Genomic DNA, 26,270 nt, shown 5'->3' with positions numbered 1-26,270 from the left:
AAAACACTGAGGGAGGATAGGCAGCTGCCTCCAGGAACCTGTATGCTAGAGGTACCTATTCTATCAATGAAAAGGTTTTATTTTGTTTTTTGAATTCTTTATTTGTAAATTTTGCGTTGTTCAATGCAAATGTTTAATCAGTTGAATGGTTTATTGATTAGGCTATTGATGAAATGAAAAATACGAAGGTGAATCCATGGAGAAGAACTCCCGGTCAATCGCAGACAAGCTTTCTGCGTGGATTTTCACTTTGGTTTCTAATATAAACTGTTTATGTCCTGAAATTATAGATATCACATCAAAACATAATGAACACTTCTGTCATTTTTATAAAAAAAGTAAAAATTCCTCATGGTTTTAGTGAAGAAAAAAATAAAAAGATGCATTTTATTTAAACAGCACACAGAGTTCAACAATGGCATAATTAATAAACAAAGACTAAACATCGAGCTGTCTGTGTATGCCAAGTACCTGACCCGGCTCCTAGCGTTAGCTGATATGTAATCAGTACTGTGAGCACCAGCTTGTGGTCGCAGTAAAAACTCCATGTCCCGTAACTCTTGTACAGCAATGCTAAACTTTGCCACATGTAGTGACGTGGGTAATGTTTGGGAAGTTCTGTAATGTAAGAGATTTAAAGCGGCACTGTCTCACACACCCTCTGCACAGTGAGCATTTCATAAAGATAAAAATCTTTATGAAATCCTTAATCCTTATACTGATTGTGTTGGAATTTCACTGAAATACCAATCCACTCAAAAAAATACACTGAGACAAAGTAGGGACTACACCTGACACTTCTAGACTCACATGCGTGGGAGTACAGCTCATGGAGCCAGAGGCAGAAGCGGACTGGCTAGAAGAAAATATGCACGCCCGGGACAGGTTCAGATAAGTAAATCTCACCTTTCCCTGCACCCACAGCCACCTGACCACCAGTGGTGATGTCACTGTCGGGGGGACTTTGCAAATTTATGTAAAGTCCCCAGACGGTGACAGTGCTGCTTTAATGCGCAATATATTAATCCATTGTTCATATTTGATCTTATGAAATGGGATATTTGAGGCTTGACACTTTTACATTTAGTGGTACTAAATATTTATCAGTGACCTTTTCTGTTCATTAATAATACTTCAGATACACACACACACACACACACACACACACATACATACGGTAGCCAGCCTTTTGTTTTGCAGCTGCTTTTATCTGTAAACACTGGAATTTTTAAATTTGGTTACATGTACATTCATTTACTTTATCTACATCATTTGAATTTATTTATTTTTGCACAATTATGGAAATTTAATCAGGAAAGCAAAACGTGTGAAGTAACATTTAAATAGATTTGTTAAAGGGCACCTGTTCTGCCTTCTCTTTGCAGTTCTTTAAGTTTTTTCTATGTCTGTGTTTCTTTATATTAGGCATTATATGATTACTGTTCAGACACACTGCATTTAACTGTGTGTCATATTAATATTTATTGTGGGTGCGTGCTTTGCACTTTCTGGTGTGATTGTTTTTGGATATTCCATCTTGATGATTTCAGCTGAAAGCCATGACTTTGTATTTTTGGACCTCATATTCATTTGTGACCAAATTTTACAGAAAGTGCAGATTTCAATAGAAATTGGCACGTTTAAAAATGAACCTTGTTACGCCTCTCTGCCTGTCAAAGAACCTCTCATTACTTCCTGGTTGCTTAGCTCATTGCAGATAAACTCAATAGGCAGCAATTGCCCAGAGCCCCCTGCCTTGCAAAGACTTCTCATTGAACAGCATTGGGAAGGCTGTAATTGGACAGTCACAGAAAGTCTGGGCGGGGTTAGAAGGGGAGGGTTTGCAACGGATTTAGGTAAGAGATCTACAGCTTTTGCAAGCTGTTTTTAGATATACCCCTGAAAAAAAATGTATAATTAAATGTACGCATGTTTTCATTGGAGTATAGTAACTAAACAGAGATCTTATTAATGCATTATCTATGTGGGCAGTGGAGTGTCCCTTTAATCATATTGTAGAGTAAAAGTATTGACATTCCACATACTAAGATATAGTATATCTGCCTAACATACCTCTCGCACAGTCCCTTTCCATTTGGTTTGGTTTTTAGTCCCCTCTAATTCTGTCTCCTAACCATCCAAGCATACTTATGTCTCTCGCAAATATCGGTCTCTCCCAGATTCTCACCTCATCCATTCAATTGATTCTCAGCTTCCAACCCATTATGTCAGTTGCTCCTTTGCATGTGTCTGTAGCCTTTAAACTCCCTATGCTATGTCTGCCGCTCGGGTTCTGCTCTTTTACAAAACTGTCCTGTCTCACCTTTTTGTCTTTTCCTTCTTTTTATGTATATTCATCAGAGTTCCCAACTAATTGTTCGTGTAAACGAATAGAATTGTAATGTGTCCCATGACAATTTTACTGTATGCATTATATGTTATACAAAAACAAAAAGGAAGGCTACTGATGTCATGGCAATGTGATGGTACGAGATGAGGTCACAGTAGTTCCTGATCTGGATGCCAGTAGATGTAAGGGATCAGGTGCTGCCTCTGGTTAACCAACCATGATACAACGTCAGGCTGCTTATAGGTTTTATTCACTAAGCTGCGAGTCTTGGCCAGTTAACATCACAACTGCTCAAATCTAATTGTTTTGGGAAAAATCTCCAAAAAAAGAGAGCATAGCTTTTTTGTTTGTTCTCCAACTGTCCAACAACGACCTAAATTTTGCAATACTTTCTTAGCTCACCACGTTTCAACAGGGAATAAACAGTTTTCCTAGATCAATGCAGGCACACATGTGGATTAGGGGTGCCCTGTGTTTGTAAATACTCCAGGGTTTTTGAAAGTGTATTCTTTTACTTCTGTTGTCAGTAAATGACCACACGCTCTCAATATGAAATCCTTGATTGGTCATAAGAGCCACGTGTGTAAAAAATTATTGCTAATAAAATTTGACATAGTATCTAAAGCCTCATTGAAAACTCAAAATAAATTAGATTTTAAAAAAAAGCATGCGTGTGATAGGCATAAGGCTATCCTAACTATAAGATAAGGCCAGGGACTAATGAAAGTATTTAGAAAATTGGGCAGACTAGATGGGCCGAATGGTTCTTATCTGCCGTCACATTCTGTTTCTATGTTTTTCTCTAGAATGACCTAAATCATCTGTAAGCTCACTGTATATATTAACGCCATGTTCAGATATGGTATTTAGAATGAAAAGATCTCAATAATACATTTTAATAGTGAGCTAACCTGGCAGCAATTGTTGCAACATTCTCCATCCAAGCCATAATTTGTCCACCAAAAGTGTTCCCCTGGTGATTGGCATGCGGAGGTAAAACCAATTCCACACTCTCTACACGTGTCTTCTGGGCCATCACAAATCCATTTACCCCACCTTCCTGGCTCCTTTCTGCAAGATATTAATTAACAAAGTAAAAAGGAATGTAATACAAAATAAAAAAAATTAAAAAAATCAAAAAAAAAAATCAGCAGGTTGAATTTCCTTGAAAACAAACCATATTTTTTTGGCTGTTTTTTTTCCTTCTAATTTTCATTAACGATGTTCTAGTTTGGGAGTTAAATTCTAAGTAAAATAACTGTAGAAGGGAAGGGTTGAGTATGTATAAGGCCTTTCTGAGAACAAAATCAGCCTGGGGCTTCTGGATCCCATCTGCCTCAGCATGGTTAAGGTGTGTAGCCCAAAGTATTATGTCAAGTCTCTAAATATAGATACATTTATTAAACAAATCGCTGAAACAGTAACATCAAAAAAGCAAAATAGTATCCAATATATAGTATCAACAAGATAAGCAAAATAAATGTCAGTATCAGATAACAAACCGGTACAGTAAACACCGGGCAGGGTCAAGTGAAATAAATAAAATGTATTTAAAAAACAAAACAAAAAAACACCTGCATCTTAAACCATAAAAGTAACCCCCCCTCCAGGTTGGGGGAAAAAAGAAGAGTTGGAGTTGAATACCCAACGAGCTGTATGAGACCATTCGTGGAAAGCAAGCAGCTGTTGTACATGCACCAATAAAAGTTGGTCAGAGTTTTCAACGATTATATAAGTTCAGGCAATGATGACCGCTAAATCTGTATTAAGGGGTTTGATAGGAAAAAAGAGAGAATTCCTAGTATGCCTGGAGGGTACAGATAGAGTAGAACAGTACCCCTACTGGATACTAGTATAGAAAGCAGCAGTCCTGAAATAAAATTTAACTTTTAATAATCAATTTAAAAGTGGTACATGTAAACTAAAAAACAAATACTAGGGACAGAATACTTCAAAAGAGACAGGGCTAGTAGAGCAGGGGTGAAACAGAAGGCTAATCGTTATTGACTTAATCTAATAAACAAAAATAAATGCCACATAAGTGGAATTATTAGTTAGTCCCAGCTGCACTGTAAAGGGGAAGGGGAGAGAGGGGTAAAAAAAAAGAGATATCCGTGCATACAAATTCCCCAACGTCCCCTCCTGAAGTCTAAGCCCCAATTGAGTCTCAATAGACGAAACTCCTGTCTCCTCAAAGTCTAGTCAGAGTAAACAGCCCTATTCTCTAAGATTCTGTCTCTGCCAAAATCAAATCAAGTATACGATCGAGTGGAGGGTAGAGGGTTGTAAAGTCTTCCAACTATCTGTGTCTAGGTAGCTTGTATCTGCCCTGTCTCTCTCCTCCTCCCTCCTCTTTGAAAATTCCCGACGCGCGTTTCGCCGACTTGCGGCTCTACCAAGGGTCCCTTGGTAGAGCCGCAAGTCGGCGAAACGCGCGTCTCACCCCTCTCTCCCCTTCCCCTTTACAGTGCAGCTGGGACTAACTAATAATTCCACTTATGTGGCATTTATTTTTGTTTATTAGATTAAGTCAATAACGATTAGCCTTCTGTTTCACCCCTGCTCTACTAGCCCTGTCTCTTTTGAAGTATTCTGTCCCTAGTATTTGTTTTCTAGTTTACATGTACCACTTTTTTTTTTTTTTTTTTTTTTTAAATTCTTTATTTTTGGAAGCGCAATGTTAAGTACAAGCTCAAAATAAGACATATGCATTTCACAATGAGTGTAGTCACAGGTATATGCGGAAAAGGTCAAGATGATGTGCGCTTTTTTTTTTTTTGTAGGTGTACAAGTAAGATTATACATGCAGAAAAAACAATTGTCGCTGAGTGGTCGATGAGTATAAGACAAAGCATTTCTATCTAAGTTTTGCGCTAAATGCACGCCTAGCGTGTGCAGTACAAGGTTTTAACGATATGCTATGTGGTACATAAGTAAGATTATACATGCAGAAAAAACAAATGTCGCTGAATAGTCGGTTAATACAAGAGAAAAACATTTCTATCTAAGCGTTACGCTAAGTGCATGCCTAGTGTGTGTAGTACAAGGTTTAAACGATACGCCATACGGTGGATAAGCTAGATTATACATGCAGAAAAAACAAATGTCGCTGGGTAGTCGAGTAATACAAGATAAAACATTTCTATCTAGGTGTTGTGCTGATTTACTCATGAGTAAACATGTAAAAAGTTGAACAGCTAGGAGATCGCTGGAGATATATCAGGTATGGATGTGAGTTATGCTATGCTGGGCAATAAACGTATGTCAATGTCTGCCTAGCTATGTGTGATATGTGTGTGCACCCTGAGCCTTGGTATGGCGGGGATGGACAGGAAGGTGCTTACGAGTGAGTCGTGTGGTGTGTAGGAGGAGGCCTCCGGTTGTCGGTTGCAGGGTGTGAGGTATTGGTGCGAACAGCAAAGAAAATAAAATTAAATTAAATATAACAGTTTGAGTCCTTTCTTTGAGTGGAACATAAACAGTTAACATTTGACATTTAAACATTAAGCTTTACTGTTCAGGTCGGGTAGAACTCGGTATCATTAGGGTTATAAAGGAAGTCCAATGAGGTCGAGTTAGCAGGTGATGTGGCACAGACAATTCTGGCTTGGGCCGGGGCAGATCGGTCAGTGTGGTAAAAGCATGGTAGTCACTGATATGCCCAGGCCGACCTTAGTAGGAGTTCACCCCATTCCTTGTCTTGGCTCCCAATCTCTTTGTAACGTGCTATTCTCATAGCGGGTATTCAGTGGATTATGGTTGGAGGTCACCTTCAAGTGGTTCTGCTGCTTCAACAGGTTTGCCGATGTAGGTGCCGCTCTGGGAGCTGCTGGTGGCTTCCGTCGCTTGTCAGGAGCTGAGTGCGACCCCCGGTCAGAATTGCATCCGGACACTTTACAAGGCCTTCGCCTCTGTTCCCTCGCTTGTGGTGCGCTAGCCGGCCGAGGGTTGCCCCTCCGGGTGCGTCTTTTTAGTTTAAGCAGCGGTGGGCCTTGCGTGTGGGTCCTCCGCCCGCGTCGAGGCCCGGGTAGGTGGTGTTTGATGCGTGGTCTGCCGCCTAAGGGTCGGGGGGCAACCCCTGCTCTGCTCACATGCTTTGTCTCGTTTAGTGGCTCGGTGGTGCTTTTCAGAGCTGGTTTGTATGCAGGGGGGGTGCTTGGCTGTCGCACGGCTGTTTCGGCTGTTTGGGTCTGTGCCAACTTGGCCCATAGCTGCACCCAAAATCGGTCAAATGCCGCTTTTATCCTGTCTTTGTGGGGGATCCCACCTATTGGTTCCGCTTGTGGAGACTTGGTGAGTGTAGGCCCCGGAGCGTGGATGGCGGCCGCCATCTTGGTTGCCAGTTTCGGGTTGCTTGCGATCCCAGGAGTTTGTGGGAGCTTGTGGACCGGGATGACCCCCACCGGTCCGTAGGGGGGGGACGTGGGCTAAGCGGTAAATCAGCCGGATATGGAGGCGGCGGGAGAGCGGCCGTCTCTCCCGCGCTGCCTGTGTGAACAGGCCGCATGTTGGTGCCGTGCGGTGTGTCAGCAGGCCTCAGTAGGTGGATCGGGGCACCCGGCTGTCAAACTGCTCGTTTTTGGTATCGGGGTATTCACCAGGTTGTCCCCTGCTTGTTAAGAGCTTAGAGTCTGGCGTGCCGAGTTGCCTGGGTTTTACCCCAGAAAAAGACGATTTGGCTCAGGAGCTGTGTCTCGGCACGTCTGCTCAGTCTGGCTGCTCGGCTCCGCCCCCTCTACATGTACCACTTTTAAATTGATTATTAAAAGTTACATTTTATTTCAGGACTGCTGCTTTCTATACTAGTATCCAGTAGGGGTACTGTTCTACTCTATCTGTACTCTCCAGGCATACTAGGAATTCTCTCTTTTTTCCTATCATTATTCAGTAGGGGTTACCCCCCAGTCAATTTCAGCAGTCTGACACACTCTCCCTGTTATTTTCATTTTCTTTTTCTATGCATATGTATTAAGGGGTTTCCTCCAAACATGTAGGTATATGCAATAAAATCGTAGAATGCAAGTCCCACCAGGAACAGAGAACATGAGGTTATAAAGGTGGCCAGGATTATATATCAGTGTGTGAGGTGCGTGCCGGCACACCGGTAGTATATAGTGTCTGCCAGTTGGTTATGTGCAGGCTGTATATAGAGAGCTGCTGGTATAAAAAGCTGGTCTTACTGGAGGCAGAGTGTATACATCTGTAAAAATACCGGAGCCATTTGTCCTCTACCCAGGGGTCAAATTATTGATGCACTGCACAAGTTATATTAAATAGCAATATTCTATAGTGCAACAATGAATTATGTACCCTTGCCATGACAGCATGCACATAAACAACTGGCAGACACTATATACTACCAGTGTGGCGGCAGGCACCTCTTACACCGATACATAATCCCAAACCACCTTTATAACATCACGCAACTGTTCCTGGCGGGACTTGCATTCTACGAATTTACTGCATATACCTACCTGTCTTGGAGGAAACCCTTATATACAGGTTTCATCATTGCCTGAACTTATATAAATCGCTGAGGACTCTGACTGGCTTTTTAATAGTGCTTGGGAAACAGCTGCTTGCTTTCCACGAACGGTCTCATACAGCTCTTTGGGTATTCAACTCCAACTCCTCTCCCTATCCCAGGAGAGCCACTTTTATGGTTTAAGACACAGGTTTCATCTAACTTTTTTTTTTTTAAATATATTTTTTAAAGATACATATATATTCTTACACTGGACCCTGTCTAGGGTTTACTGTACCAATTTGTCCCCTGAGACTGACATTTATATTACTTGTCTATTCGATACTATTTTGCTTTTTAGATTGATTTAAGGACCCTCCATCCTACTGACAAAGGTACCCTAAAACCAGAAATGTGTGTGTGTGTGTGTGTGTGCTTTTAATATTTTGAAACATTTTTTTAAAAATATATAAAACAGGAAATAGGTGTACTTACAATAGAGAGATCTCAGGTAGTCAATGTGATAAATCAGCAAATATTATGGTGACCCTTCACCTAACATAATACTCTGGCACTGGGATATAGTTTGTGTAAACAAACAGCACATTTTATTGCGCAAGTCCAATAACTAATTGTAGGCATGAGTATGGAATCATTGTTGAGGAGATAAGAGCCAAAGTTGACCTTCAGGTGTGTGTGTTTCATTAATACTAAACAGTGAGTTGAGAATCTGGCACTAGTTAGGATACAAAATAAACAAAGAAATTATACCGTCTCTCGGGGCGCTAGTAGTCAGCAGTTCTTTGATATTGTCAGTATGGACCAGTCTCATCCGACGCCTCTCTGCGGCAAGGCTGTACTCCAACTTTTCTTTGTCAGAGACAGGAACCACGGGCTTCAACTTCACCTGCACACAGAGCCATTCATAAGCAGGATGATGTGAGTTTTATTGCCACTAAGAATGAACAGTGAGAAGCAAGTCTTCCATTGCTTTATGTTCAATATTGTTAATTTTGGTGGCAAATTTCAGTTCAGTTTTAGTCATAGTCTTTTAATCTGAATGGTTTTCGTTTAAGTCAACTAAATCTCCAATAGATCTTAGTCAACACAACTAAAATCTAATGGGTTTAGTAAAAACCTCTGTCTCTTTTGCCCCTTCGTGTCCTCCCAGACCTTTTAGGTGTCTCTCTCCCAAGCCCTGTTCTGTCTATTTTGTCCCTTCCAAATCCTCTCTGTGCAGTGTTAATTTTGGTGGCAAATTTCAATTTAGTTTTAAGTCGTCATTTTAGTTTTAGTCACATTTTAGTCGACTAAAATTATTAGTCGACAAAATTAATACTGGTGTTGAATCACTGAAATCACAAAATGGTTTAAAAACAGAAAAAATGGAATGGTGGAATTATTAAAAGTAATGGGCATTCTATCACCATTACAATAGACTAAAGTGGTTATTGTTCTCCCAGCGCCTTTAAGTGCGGTATTTTTCACATTTATGGCTAATCTGACTTTCTTTGGGCATATAGGGTATTCACCATTATCAAACTTTTCAACTACACATGGTCTTTTCTTTGCAGAGGGAAATTGGGACAAGTCAGCACAACTATGAGAATTCCAAATTCTGATTGGTTAATGATGTTGCATGTTCTTAGACTCCTTATCACTAACTGCCACTGGGGGTTTCAAAGTTGGAAAGCAATTCCAAGGTGGTCCCCTCCTCCATTCTGATGTATTTACAGCTAAAAACATGCAGCTACAGACTGTCAGATAATTCTAACTTAACAGGGTCATCATTTTTAAAATATCATAATAGAATATTTAGGTTATAATTTACCATCTCAATTTTTTCATTCATTAATGTTGATTTTTTTTTTTTTATCTACCTTTATTTTTTATATAGTTTTTTTTTTATTTGATGGCAGTGTTCCTATAAGACCTTCAATTTTCTGACGTTATTACTGACAGCATGACGATGATGAACGCAACTCATGCTTCTCATAGATAAGCATTGGATTCCATCGTGTCTATGAGAAACTTTGGATTGATTGAGAGCAGGAGGTTTGCATTGTATTGGATCAAAATCACCATGCTTGATTTCACCATAGGCAAAAACAGCAGTGTTTCTCTGGGCTGGATTAAAAGGTAAGATTTTTTTTGTTTTTTTAGAGGGCCCTAAATCTAAACAAAAACCTCAAAAAAAAAAAAACACACACAAAAAACATTCTGATGGTAAAAATAAATTGTATTTGGTTTTGAAGGATTATTCCAAGCACCATGACCACGTCAGTGATTTGAAGAGGTCACAATGCTTAGATACTCTGCTTGTCCAGCATTTCCCAGAGAAAGGATGCACATTAAGTGTTAAAGCACATAGTTGCCAGAGGTGTAACTCCACCCCCAGCAGTGTCATTAGCTACCCAGGAAGAAGAGTTCCAGGCTGGCTAATATCAATTCTGTGCATATTCGACAGACAACCAATGGCAGCGTGCCCCCACATCCATGCCACCCTAATTCTCCCCTCAGCTTGTCACCTGAGACATCCCTGTCCTTACAGTGAGGAGAAGTGATGTCACCAAAAGAAGATCAGGTTATCTAAGAACTTTATTTATTTATATTATTATTTTTTTAAAGGGGGGGTGGACGGGAGGGGGGAGCATGCTTGTAACTGTCACTCCATCCAATAATTGTGTTCATTAAATGTTTAGAGTGCTCATTTTAAAAAAAAAATATATATATTGGTAGACAGCCCTGGCAGGGCTAGTGATTTAATGCTCTGTTACATCAAAGGCCTTCTGACCTATTAGTCTGCAGTTCTACCTTTTGCTCACAACTCTCCAGGATGCTCACTAATGAGAAGCAGGTCTATATATTCCTGGTGTTCAGACATTATCTCACCTTCTCCTTGCCTTGTGCTACAAATGTAGCGAAGGCCTGGCACACATTCCATTCCTTTCCACTGCACAGATCCTCAGAGGTAACCTGTATTCCAACCTGGAAATCACAAGGCAGTAAGCAATAGACACATGGTTATAAAACACAACCAATAGAGGAACAGTTACTGACATTTTTTTTTTTTTAAACCTAGTTTTTAGTGTATTTTGTTGCATTAACGTAAATAATTTTTCTACTGGGGCAAACCTTAGCCAAATTCAGCCACGCTTGTTAATATTAATGCAGTATAGTGTGCAGACTGAAACCTGTTCAAACTTGTAAGACAAATAGGTTGCAATCCGTGGAATAAACCCTTGATACCTTCTCTGCCGTACAAATTGTATGGATAAGGAAGTGAACCTTCCACATTATCTCAGCGGCAGTAAAGGGGCCTGCCTAGTCTGCTGGTCTGGATGCTGGGAAATCTTGTGGGTTTTTTTTTGTCAAACTCCTTGAATATAACTTTATGAAAAACCAAAAGCCTGCACACAGTCTTGCAGCATAGACACTACAATAAGCATTTTAGGTTATGGTGCATGGATTGTTCCTAACTGTTTAAACTGTGTAAAAATAAAGGAATATCTTATTAGACCAAAGTGCTGGACCATAACATTCTAATAATAATAATAATAATAATAATAATAATAATAATAACTACATTTAAATAAATGAGGAAAAAGCTAATGTTTCAGATGGACATGTTGCTTTGAAGTACCAGAAATTATGACATTTTACTGAATAACACTTAAGCGTTAGAGGTTTGTGCACTAAACAGTGAGTAATGAATTACAAGCGGACAATGGAGTTGCATTATTTAAACCATAAAAGAAGAGTTTGAAGAAATATTTACAGGGCCTACCACAAACTGTATATATGAAAATAAAACACAGTGAAATTATAATCCTCTGAAACAAACCTCCATGCTGGAGTTAAAAGCACGATTCACTTTTGTCTTCACGTTAACAACTTGTCCCACGCTAGAAGGGACACAATGAAACATAGAACAAACAGTTATTTCATGGAACAGTTATAATTCAAACTATATTAATAACGCTGTATGATGCAAATATTAAACATGTCCCTTTTAGAATGCTAACAAACCTGTGCTCATCTTCTCATTTCTATTTTTTTTTTTCAAATGACATTTTATTATGGTGATATATTGGAATATTTTATCTGTGTATATAAAGAATTAGGTGATGAAATATAATTAGATTCCAATGATCCTATAATTAGATTCCAATGATCCTATAATCTGAAAATAGAAAGGTTTTCTCCTGGCATGCTTCGGAGGACAATTCGATATGGTACAGTGTTGCTTGTCAGCCAAAATATTTTGGAAAACATTTAGCACAAGAACCAATTCTGATAGTACTTTGATAAAAGTCCTCCAATCAATGACCTTTAAGCCTGGTTTCCAAACAGGATCCTGCAAGGCTGGTGTCAGATCCGTGAGTTATAGAAAGTGGAAGCTCTATATCTGTAAATTGGTCCCAAATTCTGCAAATCATTTAATGTGCTAATCCACAGGTGTGAATAACTTGTTTATCAGGGGGGGGTGGGGACGACTTACTTTAATAGTCCTGGTCTGTTGAACAATTATAGATAAGTATGCTTTTTGGAAGGGATAAAGTAATAGATACAGCATAGGAGAAAGTACCTGATTGTGTGCTCAAAGTAAATATCGTCCATAGATGCAGTAACACAGGCACAACCAGCATGTCTCTCCGCTTCAATACAAAAAATAAATAAATACATTTTTAAAAAGCCAAATATTTAGAAAAATTTCCTTTCAAAATAATCTATCCAGAATTTTCTCCAGTAAATTTTATATATATATATATATATATATATATATATATATATATATATATATATATATATATATATCTATGTATAAATAAATAAATAAAAACAATACGAAATATACATATGTCCATATACATAATTACATAAATAATTTCATAAATATACACGTAGACGTCAAATATATAAATATGTATATATATTAAAATTCTACATGTGTATTTATGTAATATTTTTACCTAATTAAGTAATTTTAATGATTGCAATTTGAGGGACCTGCCTGCCATCCCAGGCCGAAAGTCCAGATAATTTAATTTGCTAGCACTGTGTTTAACCCTGTAACTTTCTATGACACCCTAAAACCTGTTTTTCTCGGGAGACTTCGCTGAACACAAATATTAGTGTTTCAAAACAGTAAAACATATCACAGCGATGATATTGTCAGTGAAAGTGAAGTTTTTTGCATTTTTCACACACAAACAGCACTTTCACTGAGGATATTATTGCTGTGATACATTTTACTGTTCTGATACACTAATATTTGTGTTCAGCGAAGTCTCCTGAGTATAACAGTACCCCACATGTAGAGGTTTTATAGTGTTTGTGAAAGTTACAGGGTCAAATATAAGGCTTGATTTTACTTTTTTTTTAATTGAAATTTGTCGGATTGGTTAGGTTGCCTTTGAGAGCGTATGGTAGCCAAGGAATGAGAATTAGCCCCATGATGGCATACCATTTGCAAAAGAAGACAACCCAAGGTATTGCAAATGGGGTATGTTCAGCCTTTTTTAGTAGCCACTTAGTCACAAACACCGGCCAAAGTTAGCGTTTCTTGCATTTTTAACACACAAACAAATATAAATGCTAACTTTGGCCAGTGTTTGTGACTAAGTGGCTACTAAAAAAAACTGGACATACCCAATTTTGAATACCCTGGGTTGTCTACTTTAAAAAAATATGTACATGTTAGGTGTGTTTTGGGGATTTATGACAGATAACGGTGTTACAAGGTCACTATTGATACATTTAAAATATATATATATTGAAACAGCAATTTCCTACTTGTATTTATAGGCCTATAACTTGCAAAAAAAAGCAATAAAGCATGTAAACACTGGGTGTTTTTAAACTCGGGACAAAATTTTGAATCTATTTAGCAGTTTTTTTCATTAGCTTTTGTAGATAAGTAAAAGATTTTTCAAGTAAAAGTCCAAAAACATGTTTTTTTTTTTAATTTTTCACCATATTTTATTATTTTTTTTAAATACAATATTGGACATAATACAAATAATGGTATGTAAAGAAAGCCCCTTTTGTCCTGAAAAAAACAATATATAACTTGTATGGGAACCGTAAATGAGAGAGCGGAAAATTACAGCTAAACACAAACACCACAAAAGTGTTAAAACTGCTCTGGTCCTTAACGTACAAACATCGCAAAAACAGGCCGGTCCTGAAGGGGTTAAATGGGGTGCTGCTGGGGGCCATAATATACAATAAACAATACACAAGATCCAGCGCACTCTCCTATCTACTAAACAGCAAACAGCAAAAACTACGTATTTAGAATTACAATCTAACATTTGGAACCTTTAACATTCTATCTGAATTATCGTGATTTGCAGAAAAGAAAAAGAAATAAATTTGACACACACTACAAATGTAGAAGGCAATTCTTAGATTTCCTATTTAAACCATTCGTCCTTACTATACTATTAGAAATACAAACCTGGTGCTATTAATGCGCCCCATCCACATATGCCATAAATACTAAATGATTAACTTACCTTTCTCCACCTCTCGGCCACCAGCGACATCATGTTCCGAAAGGAGAATTTGAGATCTAATGCAAATACCTAATGCAAATGCATTGCGAGCATCACATGCACATTCAAAGTGCCCCATAGAAAAATATATGAATCCTAATGTGGGTTTCTGCATCACATGACTGAGTTTTACTAGAGGTGGATTTAACCCTGCAATGTTAACATTGTAGTTTTTTTTTTTGTTTTGTTTTGTTTTTTTTTTTTAGAAAAAATGCAATATTTTACATTATGTGGTTAAAAGGACAGGACCACTGCATCCAGACCCCAGACCACTTATTGAGATGAAGTGGTCTGGGTGAATATCGTGTTCCTTTAAGGGACTTTACATTTTTGGTTGGAATAACTCTTTAAGATCAGTTAAAACAAAAAATATCTAACAATTTTTTTCTGGTTTATTGATTGAACATAAAGACATACAATTAGCATAATTTGTATAAGTATACACGCTAGATTATATATGATATATAACTAATACTATGTGATATCCGTGTCTATGTCTGGCGGGGTATTATGCAAGATCTAATCCTGCAAAAGTGGAGAACCCGAGTTTGCTGATAGCAGTTGTCTGCTTCCTCTATACTAAAAACCACAGCTTGGCCTGACTTGACGATTTTGTCGTCTGCAGAACCTGTTGATGAAGTTCAATGACACTGGAGCTCATAGACTGCCATATAGGTTTCTGTTCATTGAAAGCAGTCTAATTAGGGAAGAATTTGAATTTATTTCCTTGCAAAAAAAAAGAAAAGGGAGACGAGGTGGACATATATACACACACACGAGATTACAATACTATACAATACATATACTGACATAAAACTACTTTATAATAATTCAGGCTGTACTGAAACTTAAATATGAGCAAAACAAAACTGTCAGGTGCCTGACAGGCAAGATGTGTTTCTGTGGAGCTCTTACCGTTCATTACATTAACAGCATAAAGCAAGCTAATCCACCTGCACACAAGGCTCAGAGTCACAAGCTGCCAACCTAAATCCTGTTCGCCAACTCTGTAGCCTGGCTCGTGGCGCCTAGACCGCGGACTCACACACAACCAGCCTTGAGGCCGACAGGCGAATTGTCGGGAGAAGCGGCTGATCCCCTGACTTGGAGCTCTAGCCGCACTGTAGCTGACCAGGTGACCAGTTACCCCCCCCTTTGGACTGGTGGGGGTTATTCCCGTTCCCACCAGTGACAGCTATAGAACCTGAAGGCATCTCTCATCTACCCGTGAAGAGTCCTTGCGGCACACCTAAGATGGCTGCCACGCAGCCCGAGAGTTCACTGTCCCAGTGGGAGCCAAGGTTCTATGCGGCTTTCGATGCTGTGTGTGACGTCTTTTGGTCTCGTATTGCATCTCTCCAGAAACAACAGATACATACCACAGCTGCGACCCCGAAGGCCCCTAGAGGTGCTCCGACACTCCGTACCTCATCCGGGTCTACAGCCCCAATGGATAGTAGTCCCGTCGACCATTCACAACCCTGTAAGGCTATCTATCCAGCAGGATTTTGGCCCTAACTCTGAAGCTAGACTACCTCAGGGACAGCAGACACTGGCTTGCGCACCAACTTGGGCATGGGATGCAAAGACACAGACGCACCAACATCTTACTCCCAGCGACACGAAGGATTCCTACATGAAACTGGGAGGAGGTAGGGGGCTTAACAGGCATCTGCTGGAGGAAAGCAGAGCTTACACCCATCTGCAGCATAACCACGGCATTGGCTGATGCAAGGACATTGGCTTACTTCAAGCCGAGCTTACTGCTCTATACATTGTATTACATATAGCTGTACCCCCTTCTTTAGTTACCTACAAAGCCATTCTGATACTTACCTGGTGGTTTTTCCTGCAACATGTTCTGTATTAGGTATATCGATTTGGCATTATTTTGTCTAGCTTACACAGGATAAGTGTTTCTCATGTTTTTCTTATTCTATATCAGGGGTCCTCAAACTCCGGCCCCCCAGATGTTGCTGAACTACAAATCCCATGATTCTTTGAATTACATAGATAGCCAGAGAATCATGGGAGTTGTAGTTCAACAACATCTGGGGGGCCAGAGTTTGAGGACCCCTGTTCTATATATTTCTCAAAAAAAAGGTGCCATTTTTCATGACATGCCCTGTACAAAACCTGCAACTTTTCTTATGTGGGTATGTCAACCCAAACCTGTATATAAATCGCTGCACACAAAAATAAAGAATGCTAAAAAAAACCAACAAATGTCAGTAAGTGACGTCTGCTACATCAAAACAAGCCTCAATATACACCCAAGTTAGAGGAACTGAGAGATGTAATACGCAATGTTTGAAAATTGGTCCTTGAGCAGATAATAGTGATGGAAATTTAGAACAGAGTGAAGATGTTAAGAGTGCTCTTGGGAACACAATGACCCTTGAAATTTAGTGAGTCAGCTCTGTGAACAATCACAAATCACTGCCTGTCCCATCATGAGTCACACGAGTAAGGAAAAGCTTTGTGCATCACAGAATCTTTCCTTATAACATTGTGGCAATAGTGTTCTGCTTGTCTATTTAAAGATCTATGACCTACGCTAGGCTGAATACCAGCAAGTTCAATGCACGATGTGTCACCATCTGCACCAACGTGTGGACCTATTCGGAAAGTTGCACAAGATATACTACAAAATGTTCAATCCTCAATAAAAGCAGACTGCTGATACACAATGTTTGCATGATCGGGTCCACATCAGGGAAGTATTATAATGTAACCCAGCAAAGCTACCAACAGGCATTGACTATAATACAAACAACACAAAAAGCAGTGGCTATACCAACAAGATTCCTAGAGCCAGACAAAAGAAAAATAAGAAAGAAATAATTAAAAGGAGTGTAAAGGGGGGCGGAGCCTGGGTACCGAGCCGTGCAGACGCACCTGCCATGAGCTCCTGCTAGACAGGCTGAAAAACGGGGTAAAAGCGGCAGCTACATGGTCCAGGGACCTTCAAAGGTGCACTACCCAGGTCAGGGGTGCACAGCAAATCCGACAGATACCACCCCGGGGCTCGCCGGAGCCGGGGAAATAAACAAACGAATGCGGCCTACTGGGGCTGGAGCTGGGGGGAGGCGGCCGCTCTCCCCGGCACCAGGGCCCTCAAGCGACACTACGGCAACCTACCCCCCCCCCCTATGGACCGGTGGGGGACATCCCGGTCCCCGCTGGACGACTCGGCAGGAGCGAAAAGCGGACAAGCAGGCTCCACGGCATGCAGGGGCAACAGGCCACCAGGGCCCTGTCAAAATGGCTGCCCAGCAAATGCCCCAAGAGCGGAGCGCCCACTCCAAGACCTTCAAACCTCAACAAGAAAATCTTGACTGGCTTTGCAAGAGGCTCTGGGACATACTGCATAGCGGGGGAAGAACCTACCACGAGGCAGAAACAATCGTAGCCTCTTGGCTCAGACCGGCTGCACGACGCAGCCACTATAGGCACATACCTCGGGCCTCCAAAGCGGCAGTCCGGCTACGCAGGTTCCAGCACTCCTCGAGGCGGGATACGGTGCCAAGTCTCTCATATGCACGCTCTCATTTGCTGTCACACAAACCCGGGACTGCTACACAGGCCACCCGTACGGAGCACTCACCGGACAAAACCATCACTGGCCAGCGCAGCATGAACCAGCTCCCCACCGCCAACGCTGCAACACAAGGGGCTGTGCGGCTGCACATCCCCCGAAGTACCACCGGAGCTGATTCCAGGCGCGGCGACACCATGTGCAGGGGCCCCGAAGGAGGAACTTACTATGGCACTGACCGGGACTTACCAATGAGGGGCATAGGCTGACACACCTATAGCATAACCTCACTAGAGCCATGCCTTGCAACTCCGGGTGAAGCTCTATATGACCGACCTATATAGCGGCCACGCTCACATAGGTATCTTGGGAATTGGCTGACTGGACACAAATCATTGCTCAGCAGAGTCCCTACTAAGCTAGAGACTTCACTAAGCATGTTTATAATGCCTGTTTTTATGCAGTATTACTATTCTCTTCATGCATGATATGTTTTCAAGTTTACTCTTTTTATAGTTTTTTTTTACTCATTCCCAGTGGAACTAAAGCCTGACAAACATATAGATACTTAAAAATACGAGGTCGGCCCCAGGGGCAAGCTTCAGTTTACCTATAAGATGTGTATATTGTACCAGCATAATGTAGACCACTTAAAGCTAAATAACTGTTCCTACCTTATATCTACTCTAACACAACCAACCTGTCAAGCATCATTCAATTTATTTATTTATTACTACTATGCTACGCGCGGCTTAAAACTTGTACCCTGGTATGTGTCTCCTGTTAACGGCCCAAACTAAACAAGCATAACCCAATCTAATATAAGAGATAACTGCTAGGAATAAAACAGTATTAATCGCTCTAAGAGTTTATATGTTCTGCAACATTGTCAGACTTACTTTTATGTACCTCTAGCTTAATCAATTGACAATTTGCATGTCTTTACCACTTTATTGTTCATATATTGCCTTACAACGAATAAGCTTGTGTCATTTAAAAAAAAACAGTGCTCTGTTTCAATGCCATAACTATACGATAACTGTGATATGTTTAGACTTACAAACGCTGTTGTGGCGTGGTAAGCTGTCTTGTATCTTTCATGCACGTAAAAATAAAGAATTAAAAAAAAAAAAGGAGTGTAAAAATATAAAAAAGTAAAATTTACAAAAAAATAAAGGGACACTATAGTCACCAGAACAACTACAGCTTATTGCATTTGTTCTGGTGAGTAGACTAATCACATTCAGGCTTTTTGCTGTAAACACTGTCTTTTCAGAGAAAATGCAGTGTTTACATTACAGTGTAGGGATAACTCCACTAGCCACTTCTCATATGGCTGCTAGAGGTGCTTCCTGGGGCAGTGCTGCACACTTTCTGCATGGAGAAACTGAACTTTCCTCATAGAGATGCATTGATTCAATGGGCTTTGTTTGGCTTGTGCTGGCTCTGCCCCTGATCTGCCTCCTTGACAGTCTCAGCCAATCCTATGGGAAAGCGTTGTGATGAGGTCACCTGTAAGCAGGCAGGTCAAGGGCCGAGGCAGCAGCTGCAGACTTGAATACAAGTAAGATTTTACTATATTTAGAGAGGGAAGAGGGGTCTAGATGGTGGTTTTAACAATATAGGGTCAGGAATACAGGTTTGTGTTCCTGATCATATAGTGTTCTTTTAAAGAAAAACATTTTTTGTTGAAATAATATACCCATCTTTTTGTTTTGCTGAGAAATGCAACTCTCTGATTAGCATAGATGCATCTTCATTGATAAAGAATATTGTATCTCTACTTTTGCTAGCAATTTGGCCAGCACAATTTTATTTTGTCAATTTGTTTTTATTGAAAGGTTTGTCTTACAATCGATACATAAGGCAGGAAGGTTCGCATTGTGGGACACGCAGGTCTCCTTCAGATCATCTATATGCAAATACCATCTATGTTATATGCATTGTTTTAAGGTTCTTGCGTGGTGCGAGGATCGGAGTTTTGGGTTGTTCCCCCCGTGACTTTTGGCTTAGTAACAGAGCCTTGTCTATGCCCCTTATCCTGTACTCCTCTGAGGGGTGCCTGAGCATCCGTCTCTGATTCTCGTGCTTATTCTCAATTTGTTGGTTATGCTTTGGGTTCGGAGTCTGCGTAGCTTATGATTAGCGTTTTGTTGTCCCCGTAGGTGTGCTATTATGTTCTATTTCAGTGCATGTTCCATTTTATGCTGTCTAATGGGGAAACGACTATGGTCTTTGTTTTGAGAGTTGGCAAGCATAATGTATCAGTGGATTCTGATACCTGCTAAAATGCCAGTGTGCTGACTTTGAAGGTGCACTATAGTCTGCAATGTATATGTTTGCTTTTGTAGTTTTTTGCTTTACATTTGGCACCATGCCCCCCACGGCTACTTTGTTGCCAAATGTGATGCAGACCTTTAGTAACACATCTTTTATCTCAAACACACCCAGGTGTCAGTGCCTACTCACCGGATAGGCAGGCTGCTGTGTCAATCCATTTGAGGAGTTGCCCAGAACTGAGCTGACCGCGGTGATTGGCATGGCATGGCATCACCATCTGACTCATGTGCACCTCTGTGGGATGGCGCAGGTCCCCAGTGCCATCTTCCATGATGGAGAACTGCAGATTTGCCCTTCAGGAGGAACCTGCCGAACGTTAATACCAATGTTAAAACTATATAGTGCGACAGACGTCAGTGATGGTTAAAATCTAGACGTTATATCCCATGATGCACAGAAAACTAGCAGCTGACAGAGCACCATGGGAAACGCAGTACACAGTGGCAGATGTTAGCCATCGAAAATACAGGTCTATAAGTTGATTATGCATTTGTAAACACAACAAGCATGCATTATAGGATGGTGATGGTAATAAGTTTGGAATGATCATAGAAACAAATTGGAGAGGTTACCGGACAGTTTGGGGAATGGATAGCTTTTAGCCGTTGCTGGAAACTCCCAACACTCTCAGTCAGTCCCAGAAATGGAAGATGCTTGCAGCCTATACAGCTGGGGAGCTGATGTTAGCTTTAATGAAGAGGTTTGGGGTGCTACTATACAGAATAGTCATACAGAGGTTGCTCTGTGCACTGGGAAGGATGAGTTATAGTACATGCAGAGGCAGAGGGGTTATTGGAGGAATAATTAGGAGTTACAAGCAACATACAGTGAATGGTATCTCTACAGAGTGTTTACCTAAAGCAGTAGGAAGCAGGAGAGATAGGGCACAAAGGAACTGGAGACTGGAGAAACTGGAGAAAACACAGACTCGCCGAGCTGGGACATGTATGTATGTAATGCAATAAAACAGTTTGGGAGAGTTTCAGAAAGCGGCTTGAAGTAGAAGACACAGATATTGGTAAATAAAGTGGTTTCATTTCCCACTGCAGATGTTGTGATTGGATTAAGACTGGTAACAGTTGCAGAGAAAGGCTTGCATGTCCAGAGGTAGGAGAGAAGGTAAGGATTGGAGAGACATTGTTACAGTACCTCACACAGAACCCAGTCCCTCCTCTCAGTCCAGCCTTTCCACCTGCTGCAGAGCCTCAGTGCAGGACATGTTCTGTCTCTCTCCGGCCCTCCTCCTCTCCCTCCCACAAACAAACTTCCTCAATCCAGCAGAGCAGGCGTGTTCTAACCAGGGATTCTGACATTCTACGCAGAGACGCTCTGCTTACTGCTGGAATATATCAAAGAAAATATACAAAATCACACTGCAAAACCGAATGAAGGCCTGTAGATTAATAGTAAGGGGCTTATATATAAATTAATGTAACCTCAGCTGCTTACAAATTATTATAAAAGACAAGGACAGAGCAGGGCTTCTACCAAACAAGACGTAATCTGCGGATTAGAGATTATCAGGGCTGGCTCACAGTACTCCGAGAATATGGCTAACTTTGTCACCTCGGATGTTATTAAACTATGTTTCAAGTAATATTCAAGGAGGCAACTGTTTGGAATTAAATCAATACGTCTCTTTGTCCATTTTTTGTTGTTGTTTTTTTAAAATTGGATTTATAGGAAAATTAAAAGAGATACTACAGACCAGTTCATAGATTTGGAGTGGTTATGGTGCTTGTAAGTGTCATTGGGTATCATTAGACAGTCTGGAATAAGAGTTTTTGGCTAATATCAATCCTGTGCAAAATTGGAGTCAAATGCCAGCCAGCCTTCACAGTCTCAGCCAATCCTATGGGGAAGCATTGTGATTGGCTCAGAATAACACTTCTGATGATGTCAGCAGACAGATTTCAGGTCTGAGGCAGACAGGGGTAGAGACAGCAGCTTCAGGCTTGAATACAAGTAAGATTTTACTATATTTAGGGTGGCAAGAGAGGGCCAGGGGGGGCTAGTTGGTGGTTTTAACACTATAGGGTCAGAAATATATGTTTGTGTTCCTGACCCTATAGTGCTCCTTTAAAATCACGCTTGTGACGGACCGGACTGCATGGCACCCCAGCTGGGGACCTCCGTCAAGCTCGCTTCCTAGTTCTCAACCGGGACACCCGTAGTGCTTCAGCCCATAGCTGCCTCAGCTTGACTAGGGTTTCTCCGTAGCTTCCCGTCCTGGAACAGGGTACAGCTCCAAGTGATTAAAGGGACACTGAGGGCACCCAGACCACTTCAGCCGATTGAAGTGGTCTGGGTGCAAACTCCCATCATCCTTAACCCTGAGCATGTAATTATTGCAGTTTTTATAAACTGCAATAATTACCTGCTAGGGTTAACTCCTCCTCTAGTGGCTGTCTACCAGACAGCCACTAGAGGAACTTCCCGGTGCTTATCATTATTATTGCCATCTATATAGCGCCAACAGATTCTGTAGCGCTTTCCAATATTAAGAGAGGGGGGATTTAACTATAAATGGGACAATTACAATTACTTCCAGCATCGCCAAAATCCCCATTATTCGATTCTTTCCTATGGGGAGATCCTAATGCGAGCACGGTCTCCCCTGCTGGCAGACTTTGGCAGGGGAGAAGCATGGGCAGAGCTGAGCCAGCTCCGAGGGACAAAAGGGGTTATTAACCCCTTCTGCACTTATAGTTTCCCTTTAAGCATAAGAGAGTATGGCTGTATAGCCGGTTCACCCAAACACTAGCCTAGACTCAGTGAAGGGTGAAAATGAACTGGTTTATTCAGACAAGACACACCTGTGACTGTGATAGGGTTAACAGAGAGCTGCCTTCAGTCTGATAGGGTTAATTAATTTATACACAGACCCCCAGCATGGGGTCTTCATTCAATATAATACAAGCCCCTCCCAGAGATCTCTGTGCCTGGGAGATAATTGAGTTAAATACTGGTAAGCTAATTATCTCCCGGGAACATAGATCCAAGACAAAAACATAAAAGTACCCCAAAACATAATAAAAACATACAATAACCCCACATGTCCTACACCCCTAAACAGCCCTGATCTGAGCGCCCAAGTTGTCCAAATAGCACTCAGATCCATGCAATATAGGGAAAACGCCACTGGGGTCAAGTTCTGACCGGCCGCACACATAGTCCTATTCCCAAAATAGTTCCAGGGCGTTCAGTGCATTTGCTGGTCAACTTTTGGGAGCTCCTGTGGACGAACTATGAGGTGCTTCTCCTGGCTCTCAGGCACCTTCCCTCCAAAAAGCGCTCTCCTGGCGGGTCGGCAAGGGGGTCAAAAAACTGGACCAATATGACCAGGAACCGCAAGATCACATAGCCAAAAAACTGTTTCAGAGTGATCGCAGCTGAGTACCGCTGATTCGCAAGTTGGTTCATGCGAAAGACCGCCAGGGAGCGAGCGTTCAGCTGAATATAGGAGAGGCAAGGTACTGAACCAGGGGAACCAAGGAGAAGTCTCTTGGGGAGGCTGGGCAGGTTAACCCCCGAACGGGGTCTTTGGATACGGACCATAATCCTTGGGCAAGAGGCTAGCTAGCAGGCTCCTCCAGGAGCTTGTGGCATAGGCACGTTTGCCACAACGCATCTTAGCAAACAAATATGAGGATTCAGTTCCACCATATGGCCATATTGTGTTAAGCCCACCCTATGTCACAGTACCCCAATATCGATGGGTCTACTCAAATTTTTACATGGGAGATTTACATGTTAAATTTGCAATATTTACAGCTTAAACTGCATCCAGAAACTCCTCAATTTATGCTTTACCATGGTCACCTTACAAAGGGACACCTACAGAGGATGGGTGGGATGCTCAGCCCAAAAGGAATCTGGTCTGGATTCCAAATCTACACAGAAGAAAATGGGAATTAGTAGCACACCTGGAACATATGCACAATACAGATTAAGGAATAGCACACACTCACAAAAATAACATTTTACAAGACTACTTAAAATCCCATATCTTAACAAATATGGGGATTCAGTTACACCATATGAAAACACTCAAAATGTTTTTGAACCGCTCTACTCCAGCTAAACCTGTTAGAGCAAACATGTCCCTCTGGCACTTTGTGCATTTTGGGAATGTCCGTATCTTGACTTCCAACAAACACTGGCGAGAATAGCACATTTCATTAGAGGAGATCTTGTCAATCTAACAGGGCTAATGTTTAGTGAAATGTCATCTCCTGATTGCAAATTATCAGGACAGGCTCAGAAATGTAGGATTTAAATGTCGTGAAATTCAATGGCTGTAGGTTGTCAAACAGGCTCAGGCAGTAAAGGGTTAATATGTAATGTGATCTCCAGGCTGCAGAGTTACTAAACAGGGTCAGGCAGTGCAGGGTTTGTTTGTAAAGAGATCTTAGGGCTGGATCAGACATAGAATGCTACATAGACTGCTACAGCTAAATATGTAACATGATCATCGTGCAGTGTTATCAGGACTCTCCTAGAGAATACTGTATCTCTAAATGTCATGTGATCTAAATAGTGTATATACATACCTTCCAACCATCCTCATTTTTGCGGGGTAGTCACGATTTTTATGCCCTTTTAGGCCAACCTGCTTTTGAGAACATCAGGGAACGGTCACCAAAAAGTGTAGCACAAGCGCCTCACTCAGGGCACTAGAGCCTTGCAAAGAGCAATGAAACAGTGCTTCCTCCATGTCCTCCCATCAGTGATTTAACTTACACCCCACCCACCCAAGCACCAGTGCCATATCCGGCATCTCCTGCAGGATAAGTCGATGTCTCTCCAATACAGCAGTCTGTAGTAGTTATGGTGCTTGGAGTGTTGCTTTAAATTGGGGATTGTCTGGAATTCTACAAGGAAATGCAAATTATCCAAAAGATTCACATAGTTGTGTTTGTATCTATGTCCTTTTCTGATATATCCTACCTTCTGGCAAGTGTTTGCAAGTGATGCACATCTAGTCCTCACTGAGCATACTGAGTAAAGTAGTCCATAGAACAGTTGGATTGTCAATAGCGAATTATCCATAGTGTAGATGTAGAATAATCTGAACAATATCAATACTCAGATCTTACCAGCAATGCAGCCCAGGAGGTCAAGGTGTTCACTTCCTGACTGCATGTCTCTGGTTTGGGTCTGAACATAATTTTTTACATGTCACTGGAAAAGAGTGTAATCTCCAACCCTCCTGAAATAAACAAACAGTTCCTACACTGTGCGGACTGGGAACACAGGAACTCAGTCATATGGGATTAGTTTGCATCAGTGAGGGAGTGAAGTGAGCAGGCTGGAGGCCTCATTCAGGATCCCTTGGTCAATCTCTTAAATGAGAGTAGAACTGGACTGACACTGAAGCCTTTAGTCTGACACCTCGAATGGGGTTAATAGTAAGCTGCCTTCAGACCTGTGTCTGTTATAGAGTTAAAAGCAAGCAGTCTATGAAGGGGTTAAACACAAGCTACCTTCAGTCTGAAGGTTGTGATAGGGTAAACAGAGAGCTGCCTTCAGTCTGATAGGGTTAATAGCAAGCAGTCTGGTGGCTGTGATAGGGTTAAAATAGAGTTGCCTTCAGTCTGATAGGGTTAATAGCAAACAGTCTGGTGGCTGTGATAGGGTTAAAATAGAGCTGCCTTCAGTCTGATAGGGTTAATAGCAAACAGTCTGGTGGCTGTGATAGGGTTAAAATAGAGCTGCCTTCAGTCTGATAGGGTTAATAGCAAACAGTCTGGTGGCTGTGATAGGGTTAACAGAGAGCAGCCTTCAGTCTGACTGGGTTAATAGCAAAATATAATTTTCTGCAAATCTTTAATAAGTCATTTTGAATAATTGTCAGGTAAGTGTAAACGTTACATAATGCTCAGAAATGCAAAAACAAAATGATTTTATAAAATGCCAAACACTTCTATAAACAAATGCAAAGTGGCCCAAACTATTCTCTGCGCCACTTTCCATCAACAGAACTTACCGCCTCCCTACTGACTGCACAATGAATTA

General features: G+C 41.1%; 1 protein-coding gene across 3 annotated transcripts in view; it reads right to left on the bottom strand.

Annotated features, from left to right (window-relative positions):
• The window catches only part of ACOT11 (acyl-CoA thioesterase 11), a 48,728-nt gene extending 23,291 nt beyond the window's left edge, over positions 1-25,437 (bottom strand). The window contains exons 1-8 of one of the 3 annotated variants that reach the window (XM_063428136.1): positions 25,352-25,437; positions 21,402-21,591; positions 20,382-20,558; positions 12,403-12,472; positions 11,659-11,719; positions 10,707-10,802; positions 8,586-8,721; positions 3,262-3,421 (exon numbers count right to left, since the gene is read on the bottom strand). In XM_063428136.1, the coding sequence (XP_063284206.1) occupies positions 3,262-3,421; positions 8,586-8,721; positions 10,707-10,802; positions 11,659-11,719; positions 12,403-12,472; positions 20,382-20,523 (665 nt within the window). In that variant the 5' untranslated portion in view covers positions 20,524-20,558; positions 21,402-21,591; positions 25,352-25,437. Of the gene's footprint in view, positions 1-3,261; positions 3,422-8,585; positions 8,722-10,706; positions 10,803-11,658; positions 11,720-12,402; positions 12,473-20,381; positions 20,559-21,401; positions 21,626-25,351 lie in introns of those variants that run through there. The other 2 variants (XM_063428138.1, XM_063428137.1) reach the window with 2 other exon arrangements.
• Positions 25,438-26,270: the final 833 nt, after the last annotated feature.

This window comes from Pelobates fuscus, chromosome 7 (genome assembly GCF_036172605.1).
Source record: "Pelobates fuscus isolate aPelFus1 chromosome 7, aPelFus1.pri, whole genome shotgun sequence".
Classification (NCBI taxonomy): domain Eukaryota; kingdom Metazoa; phylum Chordata; class Amphibia; order Anura; family Pelobatidae; genus Pelobates; species Pelobates fuscus.
The sequence above is the reverse complement of the archived record's forward strand: the minus strand, read 5'-3'. Positions and strand labels throughout refer to the sequence as shown.